This window comes from Colossoma macropomum, unplaced genomic scaffold, assembly GCF_904425465.1.
Source record: "Colossoma macropomum unplaced genomic scaffold, Colossoma_macropomum, whole genome shotgun sequence".
NCBI lineage: Eukaryota > Metazoa > Chordata > Actinopteri > Characiformes > Serrasalmidae > Colossoma > Colossoma macropomum.
The window spans coordinates 33201049-33212842 of NW_023494795.1; the positions used below are offsets into that span (position 1 = coordinate 33201049).

General features: G+C 37.4%; 1 protein-coding gene across 1 annotated transcript; it reads left to right on the forward strand.

The window, feature by feature from the left end:
• Positions 1 to 4129: 4129 nt before the first annotated feature.
• LOC118815845 (protein yippee-like 5) lies at positions 4130 to 9416 on the forward strand. Its single transcript, XM_036582231.1, has 3 exons — positions 4130 to 4348; positions 5471 to 5615; positions 8525 to 9416. The coding sequence occupies exons 2-3, from the start codon at positions 5475 to 5477 to the stop codon at positions 8747 to 8749; spliced, it is 366 nt and encodes a 121-aa protein (XP_036438124.1). The 5' UTR covers positions 4130 to 4348; positions 5471 to 5474; the 3' UTR covers positions 8750 to 9416.
• The last annotated feature ends 2378 nt before the right edge of the window (positions 9417 to 11794 follow it).

Here is an 11794-nt window from a genome sequence, read left to right on the forward strand (position 1 = left end):
GAAGTTCACTCAGGTACTGAGGGGTGAGTCCATTTAGAGCTTTATAAGTCAGTAAGAGAATTTTATAATCAATCCGAAATTTTACTGGCAACCAGTGTAAGGTTGATAAAACTGGGCTGATATGGTCAAACTTTCTGGTTCTAGTAAGAACTCTGGCTGCAGTGTTCTGGACTAGCTGAAGCTTGTTAATTACAGGAATCTAGCCTTGAAGTAATAAATGCATGAACTAACTTTTCTGCATCCTGTAGAGATAATGCATTTCTCGATTTAGCAATATTGCGGAGATGCAGGAAGGCTGTTCTAGTAATATTAGTTATGTGTGCGTCAAAGGACAGATCAGGGTCTATAATGACACCAAGGCTTTTTACAGATGAGCTTGATGCAACTGAGAAATTGCTAAGCGTAAGTGTTAAATTAGACAGTCTGTTTCCAGACGCTTTTGGACCAAGAAGTAGAACCTCTGTTTTATCAGAGTTAAGAAGGAGAAAGTTACTCGACATCCAGTCTTTTACATCTTTTATACAGTCTTCTATCTTGCTAAGTTAAATTTTATCATCCGGTTTGCTTGCTAAGTATAACTGAGTGTCATCGGCATAGCAGTGGAAATTTATGCTGTGTTTACTGATAATGGTGCCCAGCGGTAGCATATAAAATGTGAATAATACAGGTCCTAAAACAGAGCCCTGTGGAACACCATATTTTACTTTTGTGAGAACAGATGATTCACCGTTTATATTAACAAACTGATAGCGATCATTGAGGTAGGACCTGAACCAGGAAAGAGCTGTTCCTGTTACTCCTACAAGGTTTTCTAGTCTGTCTAATAGGATAGCGTGGTCTATTGTGTCAAATGCCACACTAAGATCGAGGAGGACTAGCAAGGACACATTTTCTTGGTCAGAGAATAATAATAGATCATTCACAATTTTTACTGGTTTTTACTAGTGCTGTCTCTGTACTATGATGTGGCCTAAAGCCAGATTGGAATTTTTCATGAATTTTTAATTCCTATGCAAATAGGAACTTAATTGTTTTACAACAACTTTTTCCAAGATCTTAGATATAAAGGAGAGATTCGAGATTGGCCTATAATTTGATAGTTTGCAGGGATTGAGGTTAGCTTTCTTAATCAGCAGTCTAATTACTGCTAGTTTAAGAGATTTTGGGGTGTATCCAAGGCTAAGAGAGGAGTTTATTATTGACAGAATAGGCTTGGTTATTTCTGGCAAAATTTCCTTGAGTGAACCTGTAGGAATCGGATCTAACATACAGGTAGATGATTTTGTGGAAGAAATGATTTTAACTAGTTCATTTTCTTGAAGTAAGGTAAATGATTCCAGCCTCTCTGCAGGGTTTATAGTATTTTCAAGGTTGAGGCTGGCATTATGGGGAAGCAGGTTTGTAGAGTTTAATTGTGTATTCTGAATTTTCTGCCTAATTTTTTCAATTTTGTCACTGAAGAAATTCATAAAATCGTTGCTGCTATAGGCTGATGGCATCTGCAGTTCACTAACTGTTTTGTTCTCTGTTAGTTTAGAGATTGTGCTGAATAGTAATCTAGGAGTATTTTTATTGTTTTCTATGAGAGAGGAGAGATAAGCTGAGCGTGCTGTAGCAAGTGCTCTTCTATAGTCTATAAGGCTCTCCTTCCAGGCGGACTGGAACACTTCTAGCTTAGTCAGGTGCCATTTTCGCTCTAGTTGTCTGACAGTCTGTTTTAAAGCCCGAGTATGATCATTATACCAATGAGCGAGTTTTTTCTGCCTTACTATTTTACTTTTTAATGGAGCCACACTATCTAGAGTAGATTGAAAACTATCCTCTAAGAGCTTGGTCATAGCATCTAACTCGGTAGGATTAGATGGCAGCTGACAGAAGCTGATATTGAAGGTTTCTGATAAAGCTACCAGCTGTGGAGGGAGTTATTGTCCGTTTAACACAATAACATGGTGATGAGCGCACATTACTACTGAAGTGAATTTCATAAGAGATTAAGTCATGGTCAGAGACTGCTGTGCTCTGGGGGAGAATGGCTAAGTTATCTATGTTTACACCAAAGGTTAGTATTAAGTCTAGAGTGTGGTTGTGGTAGTGTGTGGGCCCCTTTATGATTTGGGTGAAACCTATGGAGTCTATGATAGATATAAATGCCTTGCTTAGTGCATCTTGAGGATTGTCAAAGTGGATATTAAAATCTCCAACAACTATTATTTTATTTGAAAGCGTTATTAGACTTGACAGAAACTCAGAGAAAGAAGTAAGAACTGAGAATTCGGCCCTGGCGGCCTGTAAATTGTAATTAGTGAAAAGGAATTTTTATGTGTTCCTTGATCACTTATATTAAGAAAAAGAACTTCAAAAGAAGAGAATGTATAGCCTACTTTCTGCCTCACGCCTAAAGCTTTAGTATGGATGGTTGCTATACCTCCACCTCGGCTGCTTAAACGAGGGCTATGTGCATAGCTGTAGCCTGGGGGTGTGGCTTCGTTTAAACTGAAGTATTCATCGGGTCTAATCCACGTTTCTGTGAGGCACAGTGTAATCAAATACACTCAGTGATGTTGAGGTCTGGACTCTGGGGTGGTCAGTCCATTGTTTAGCTACTTTGTTTGATGAGTCTGTCTCCTCCTGTCTCCATCTGAAGCAGCTTGATTTTCTCCTCTCTCTCAAAGATGAAAGCTTTAAGTGCTGTTTATCTGATGGGGACAGTTTTGGTGTCTACCAGGTCTTCCAGGTGGTTTTTAGAAGTCTGAATTTTCTGGAGCCTTTAATCAGTTTTTGAACTCCAGTTCTGGAAACTGTGGTTCATTAATTTTCATCCAACTCTCTCCTTACTTATGTAATGTTCTTATATCTAATCTGCATGAAAGTTGGACGTTCGTCAGGCTCTATTCTTCTCTTTATGAATTGTTTTGGTCTCAAATAAAATGCTAAAGCTCCAGAATGACAGAAGAGATCAACAGTTAAGCAGAACAGGAGCTGAACCAATACACCAGAATGAAATTAAACTAAAAAAAGAGAATTAAAACTATTGTTCTTGACTGAAATGGAACTGAGGAAAATGTAGATTATTTTACTTATTCATATGAGTTGAAAATACTCAGAAACCTACAAATCCACCAATTCTTACATGGAGGAAATGCAACTAGTTACTACCCACCTCTGAGTAAGAGCATTTAATTGTGAGTAACCCTGCAGACGATAGTTATGCAGTACAGTATTTCTCAGTCAGCGCAGTCTGATATGCAGCACTGAGCTGTTTTATTGCCCATTGTCCTTTTCCCTCTCATCTCAGATAAGAGAAGAGAAGGCCGTATGTAACCTGCACTGCTGATATGGGTTTTAGCTGATTAACAGCGCAGAAACACAAAGTCATCCTGAAGTCACTTCACACAGAGGAAAGTGGACCTTGCTTATCCACTTTTTCGGCCATTATTTTCTGTAAATTGAAAATACATCACCTTGCGCTTCCACTCACTGGCCCCTTTATTAAAAACCACGTACCTTGTACTTACACTAACTGGCCGCTTTATTACAAACACCTGTCTTGTGCTTCCACTCATTGGCCACTTTATTAGAAACACCTACCTTGTACTTACACTAGCTGGCCACTTTATTAGAAACACCTACATTGTGTTTCCACTCACTGGCCACTTTATTAGAAACACCTATCTTGGACTTGTACTCACTGGCCACTTTATAAGAAACACCTACCTTGTGTTTCCACTCACTGGCCACTATTGGAAACACTCACCTTGTACTTCAGTAAAGAACAGAAAGATCAACAAATATGAATAGTTTTATTTGCTTGTGTTTTTTAATGTTTGAATAGTTGAATAGTTTTTTAGATAATACTTTGGCCCTCAGGTATTTTGACATGGATGCCTGTGAAAAAAGTTTGGACACCCCTGGTCTAAAAGATAAGAGGATATTTTGGGGAATGATAGAAGCTATAACCTGTTGTTATTTTCACTTTGTAGCTGGCAGCTGACAGTGCCTTCTTATGTCAAATGTAATCAGCGAGGAAAATAAATGAAATACAGTTGGTTTATCCACATGTACGGCAGTTGCTGAATCACGCATGCGCAGAACAGGGTGCGTTTTTTTCCAAGAGGACGATTTAGACGCAGCACCGGAAGTGACGCAGGCTGCGGAACAGCTGAGCGCAATATCAACAACAAAACAGCGAGAGGAAAGAGGAGAGAGGAGGAAAAGAGAGAAAAACAGAGATAAAGAGAGATAAATAGAGGACAGAAGAGACACAGAGGCGACGCAGAGGAAGGGTTCATATCTGCTAGAGTGAAATTTCAGCTTTAAACGATCGGATTCGGTGACAAACAACGAAAAGGTGAGACGTCGTCACGGATTGTTTTAACAGGAGCCGCTGTAGACAGACAGTGTAGACAGCAGACTGGAGCTGTGTTTTGTGGGTTTCCTCTTTTGTCTTAGTCTTAAAATAGACCCAAAATGCGTTTTCTGCGTCAGATCTTACATTTTATATTATCTAATATACTTAATATGATAGTTGTGTTATGTTCTTTACTTCATTGTTTCATTACTACCAACTTGACGTCGTTTTGTTTTCATTGGTGAAAATTAGCAAATGTAATGAACACATGTATTAACGTTAGTCTGTTTACTATGGTAGTTAAATCTATCTGAGGTAAAACAGTCTTGGTACTAAAAGATAAAATAACTGAAGTAGCTGTAGCCTAACAAAAGTAGAAGTGATCATGTATAATTTACAGTTCTCAGGATCTGCAGACCATCTGTTGATGCAGAGCTTATGGTCACTCTTCTCTGGCACCTCACCAGTGATTATATAACATCATTAGACAATAAAAAGATTGCAAAACTGTGTTGTTGTCTTGGTTACCTCTGGCAGTGTCTGGCAGTTTCATAGCAACACCCAGCTTAAACGTTGCTGCCAAAGTCTGTTTAATGCCAGTTTCCTTTTCTCTGGTTTTATTATGTATTATTATTGTTATTTTACGTTTTTTCAACTGCACCAGAAATAAAAATATGGATTAAACTGTTTATGTGAGTGGGGTGAGTCTTCCAGCTCATTGAATTGTCTAGTTGTATTAAAGGAAATGCAGTCAAAAAGCCCAGTGTTGCTAACATCACATGAAAACAAACAGGCACCAAATGGCATAATGCAAATGAATCAATGCTAAATGGTGGTTACCACCTTCCATTCACCATTACCACATCCACATTAGGATAATTGCCAAGAGACTCCTTTAAAGGTCAAAACGGCTAAATATGTGATGCAATCATTGGTCATCTGACTATCACTTCAAATAGATAGTCTAGCCTTTAACTCAGTAAGGCAATAGCTCCATAACAGGCCAATCAGTACTTATTTTTCCAGTATCTTATTTATGCTTTGTGCTCATCTGACTGATGTTTAATGCACTTGCAGAGTAAACAGACTATGACTGATATTATTTTTTATTGTTGCTGGCAGTGCAATGGGCCGTATCTTCCTCGACCACATCGGAGGCACCCGTCTCTTCTCCTGTGCCAACTGTGACACCATTCTGACCAACCGCTCCGAGCTCATCTCCACACGCTTCACTGGAGCAACAGGCCGTGCTTTCCTCTTCAACAAGGTGACAGTCCTACTATATATATATATAATGTGTATGTATTGAGGGTGACCCTCATTTACAATGTAGCCAAGCGAATTACACAGAGATTGAAAAAGTTGATATGAAATTTACCAACTAAAACAAATGAAAATCATTAAGACAAAAAGATGTGTGTATAAGCTACAGGCTGTCTGAAGGTGGTTAGAGACTAAAAGTTTAAAATGACTGAGTGACATGAGCTTTTAGAGTTTTAGAGACTCCTGTTGTGAAGTCCAGCTCACTGGTGCTAAAAGCAGATTTTTCCAGTTCAGTAGAAGCTCTTGGTACCTGACAGGTGATCCAGCCACTGCGATCCAGCCACTGAGAATTATTGTTATTTATAGAGATCATAGATGAGCTATAAGATGACATATATTTGAACAATGACAATAAATGTATTCTGTTCCGTTTGGCACAGGGACGGAATCAGTTTGGTGGTAAAGTGATAGTTTGGTGAAGAATAAAATTGACACAGTTCCCCCTGCTTTAACATAAATGTAGTCCATCCTTCAAAACACGTTTTGTGCCTGAAGTTTGCTGCTTTAGTTTTAGCGGTGGAGCTGCAAGACTATTGTATATAAAAGTAATTGAGGCTTATATTTTTCCAGTTAGCATGGTGCTAACTCATCACCCACTGGTTTAAACTGTGTAGCGTTGTTAAGTAATCTACTATAATAGACTTAGATATGTGGTTTCTGACACTGTATAACATAACAGTTACAAAAATGACCGACGCCTTGAACTCTGAATTTTGTCTGTAGTAAATATTTGGCTGTTTTTAAACATGGTGTGTTTGAAGCAATGTCAACTTGCAGGGGGTATAAGCTTCTTTTACCAGCTAAATTAGCCCCGTCGCTCTAGTGCTAAAACTATGTTTTTGCAAACCAAACATGTCTTGGATGATCACCTACGTGTGAGGAAAATATGAAAACTGTTTGGATTAGATTTTTAACTGTAATTGTTTGTACTGATTCTTAAGAAAGCCTTTCACATTGTTGTGCCTCATAGTGCTGTGTTTACATGCCAGAATCAAAAAAGAGCATGAAAACATTGCCATGGTGACATGCCATATTATTTTATATTCAAATGAAGATGCCACCAAGTCTCAGGGAAAAGCAAAAAGAGAACAACAAAAATGAGGAAGACGGTTTCACCCAGTTTTTAGGAGGTTTAGGTGGGTTATGATGATCTACTGGAGCTCTTAGTAGAAAGGAAGCGTAAGCTGTAGTAACTGCAGTTGTCAAATGGAAATGATAATAGAGCTGTCTAAACAATATTTTGTTTTATGAGTTTTTTCCTTCATAAATCAGTAATGCAGTGTACCCTCTGTTTTTGTGTTATGTTCTCTCAACCACTGAAAAGTACCTGTTTAAAGTGAAGGTGAAGTAGAACCAGAATTGCTCCAGTGTTCATATAAATTTTATGCTGTATAGCTGAAAAAGGTATGCTTGCAGAGATTTTTGTGGGCTTTGAATAGTGTATCTGTCCTATAGTACACTCTTAAAAAGATTGTGCTTCAAGGGTTCTTTATTGAACAAAATGGTTCTATATAGAACCATGAACACACAAAGAACCCTTTGCATGATTGAAGCATTCTTTGTATCGTGAAAGGGTTCTTCAGATTGATGGAGAATGTGCATGAATGTGCTTTTAATTATTACTCTTAAAAAAGATGGTTTAGAAAAAGAAAGTGGTTCTGTATAGAACCATGAACACTCGAAAAACCCTCTGTGTGATTGCAGGATTCTTTGCATCGTTAAATCGCTCTTCAGATTGATGGAGAATATGCATGAATGTGCTATAGACGGTTTTATGTAGAACCTTTTTTGAAAAGGGTTCTATATAGCAACCAAAAGGGTTCTTCTATTGTTACAAGCATGAAATCTTTTTAGGTGCTATGTAGCACAATTTTCAAAAAGGTAGAACCATCTACAGCACAATGTCCATCAGTCTGAAGAACCCTTTCATTATACAAAGAACCCTTTAGTCATGCAGAGGGTTCTTTGAGTGTTCATGGTTATATATAGAAGCATTTGCTTTACTAAACCATCTTTTTAAGAGTGATAAATAAAAACAGTCAATTATAGAGTTTTATTTTGACATTTCAAATTTCGGCCAGTTTAATACAGTGTACTGATATGCAGTCATGTTGTGGCACGTCCAAGCATACATTTTGCATGAGACCCCAAATTCCTACTGACTACCCTGAATGTATCAAGTTAAAAATGCAGCTCAGCCAATTGGATTTCAGAACCGAAGCTGTCTGTTTTTATAATTTCTATTTTGATGGGTCTCATTCTTGATATTAGGCTTGCTAGTTAACGATGAACTGCAGACTAATGTAGGGCTGAACTTTTTGGGGAAAATATCTAATTGCATTTTTTCTGACTAATATTGTGACTGCAGTTATTAAATTAAATTTCAATTATTTTCTATAAATTAAGGTTCACACTTTTACCAAGAAGACCAGAATATTTATTTTTCTGGCCTGAGGCTTGACCGCTTAATGTAATGTGACAGAAGACCAGTAAACTGTTATTGTGATGTCACAACACAGAGGTTTGATTGCCTCTGATTGGTCGAACCCTTCAGGCGGTATACAACTCTGTGTTATTAGGTTAAATGTCCCCACTTAAAACTTAAGACAAAGTTTTTGATAATGTAGGCTATAATTCTCCGAAATTGCAATTTCAATATAAAAATAATTAATGTTCAAGTCTTCTAAGCCTCAGACTGGTGATAGTTGGTTGCCGAAATTGCCAAGTTTGCCAAAATTCATTATCTAATCACAAAGTAAAGTCCATGACAGCGAGAAAAGTGGTGCTTTTACATTGAGCTCAAAGGCAGTGTGCTCTGATATGAAGTTTGCTCACCTTTTTCTTTTCGGTCAGGTGGTGAACCTGCAGTACAGCGAGGTGCAGGACCGAGTGATGCTGACCGGCAGACACATGGTGCGGGACGTGAGCTGCAAAAACTGCAACAGCAAGCTGGGCTGGATCTACGAGTTTGCCACGGAGGACAGCCAGCGCTACAAAGAAGGGCGCGTGATCCTGGAGAGAGCGCTGGTGAGGGAGAGCGAGGGCTTTGAGGAACATGTGCCCTCAGACGCCTCCTGAGGCTCTGTCCACTCCACACAAAGCTCATTTCAGTCACCACCGTGTCCGTCACCGACCTGAACAACGCATCCGCTTCTCACCAGCAGGTCCAGCCTGGCTTAGAGACTGAAAAAAATCGGAAAAAACCAAACCAGCAGCCCCTCTATGGCTCGATAAATGCCACTATTAGTCACCAAACGTTGGCGTTTCCTTGAAATCTATGCTTCTAGAAGAATCTTGGACCGACCCTTAACAGCTACAGTACACAGAGGTTATATACAGGTTTCTGAAACTGAAGGATGCTTTTGTTAGTTCAGAAGAGCACGATGGCTAATCTGCCTCCAGACTGATGAACAGGCCTCCAATTTCTTTGCGTCAGAGCGTTTCCCTATCCACCTCCCGAATAAACGAGACTGAAAAGGGTGAAGATACGGAGTGAACGTTCCCTGGCTGTATTTGTGTGCATCATTGTGATATTGGTGGATAGTAAGAATCATTTATTGCCATTGTTACTGGTATTATATTCATTACAGCATCATTTTAATTAGCATTATTATTATTCTTTGCAGGTATTGTTTTTAGTTGAGTGACTTAATTATTATTCCTTTGTTTTCTTCTTCATAAGACTTAAAATATGCTCCTGTGTTCATTTGATCTTAATAAAGTGACTGGTCTTGCTTGAACATTACATCTTTTGGAGTCTGAAACATAAAGTGTGTAAAAATCTGCCGTTATAAAAGTAAGTGGATGATGTAAGCATTTGAAACAGTGTTATATTAATAATGTACTAATTTTTTAACTTAAGATTATTTTACTTTATATCACACATGTAATACTATTTAAATGCCAGTTAATTCTCTTTGGATAGGACTACTGTAGAAGCAGCATCTTTGATTTGTTCCATTCAAATACATTTTAATTCTGTTCACTTTTTACACAACCAGCACATAAAACCTGTCTGTAAAATGCATTATGATCAGCCAGAGGCTTCAGCAGTGTGGAGCCAAAGTGCTGAACCATCAGATTTTATACGATTTAAACCCCACAGCAGTGCTGTTATAGAGTTTCTGTAGCATTACTGCCATCTTGAGGTTGCCTTGTGTTTGACAGTGGGAGAAGTAAACAAATATACAAACCCACTTCCAAAAAAGTCGGCGCGGTACATAAAATTCAAAATAAAAATGGAAAGTAGTGATTTGTAAAGACAAGATACTTAGTGTTTTATCTTATAAACCTCATTGTTTTTTTGTAATTATATGTTCATTCTGAAACAGACGCCTGCAACACATTCCAAAAAAGTTGGGACAGGAGCAGTTTAACACTTGTGTTACACTTTTAAACACATTGTGAAGTGTTTAAAAAATATGTTATATTTTTGGAATGTGTTGCAGGCATCAGTTCCAGAATGAACATATAGGTTTATAAGATAAAACATTAAATATCTTGTCTTTGTACTGTTTTTGTTTAAATACAGGTCATACAGTCCTCGTTAGTGTCTTTCATCTGTGTAAAACTTGGAGCTTCCTCAGTTCAGGGGTTGAATACTTATGAAAACAGCATTTTACGGTTAGTCATTTTGGCACATTTGATTTAAAACCAATATCACTTTAAATTAATTGAATTTGAGGGTCAGCTTTTTAAAATAAAATGTGACACAGCACAAAATTAGTCATTTGTAATCCCATTGTAAGACCATGACTTTGAGAGGGGTTGAATACTTTTGCAAGGCACTGTATATAGATTTAAATTTAACATGATTCTCTAACATATTGACAGCCAGTGCTAATTGTTTATTTCCAAGCTACATTTATCATCAGTCACAATTACATACAATGTATTTTACCTCAGACACAATGTGAGTAAAATATTGATACTTTTATATTGTTTTGTGGTTTAAAAAGCAAGTATAAGTTTGCAAATATACAGCAAGTATTCAAAAGAGGGTAACACTTTATTTAGGTATTGCACTCTAGATGCTATGTACTTGCATTCAGCATACATTCAGCTAATTGTGTATTAAATTGCCTTGATTATCCCTAACCTAGTCCTCACTCCAACCCTAGTCCAAATCAAACCCTATCCCAAATCAGTGTTGGGAATTTGTTGAGTTATCCCAGCTGGCACATTAATAATATAAACACATATGAAACATGAAACCCGCCAGATAGAAGGATTACATTTTATGACACAGTGTCTTCATATATCTTCGTAAACCTGTAAATTTCCAAGTTTACCACAAGGATGTTGCATTCGAGTGGCAGACAAAGTCATAAATACACTTGGGCAAAGAAAAAACTCGGGCAAGGTCTGTCAGCTTGTTTTGTGAGTTGTGGTTTATTTATTTATATATTTTTTGCTTTTATTGAGTCAAAAAAAAACAGTGCAAAAAAAGGGGAAATCAGTCGAAAAAAATACATAAAAGAAAATAGGTGAAAAGTGAAACTACACAAGTGCCATAACAACTAACAATGAAAGGTCACAAGGCAAAAACAAACAAATCAACAAAAAAGAAAATGATAAAGAGGGAAACTGCAGCATAGTTAGATTAGCAGGTACTTCATCATGGACATATAGTTTGTTTGTATTTTTGCTGGGTTTCATCATGAATGTAAAACCTTAAAGGATCAAATAAACAAATTAGAGTCTACATTTTCCATTTACAGATATGAATATAATATTTACCCAAAAGAATTATGACATTTATTAATTTGGCTCCAAATTAAGTTGACAAAAAAGTTACTGTGGCATTCAAAAGGAGACATATTAATTTTTAAAGACAACCAACTGTGTACATCTCTCCAAAAGTGACTGGTATATACACATAAAAAACAGGTGTAGTTGTTTCTACAGCAGTAGTGCAAAAAACAAGGCAAAGGAAAATGCTCTCTAACCGTATAGATATTATATATGACGTGATAGATAAACATATCAATTTAACCTGTAGAGCAACTGGAAATGACATAAAAATAAAAGAAAGCTGTGATGCATCACCATGTTCTCTTATAACACAGCATCACAATAAACCAAGCTGGCACTGGTCCATCCCAGTGCTCACATGATAAATTT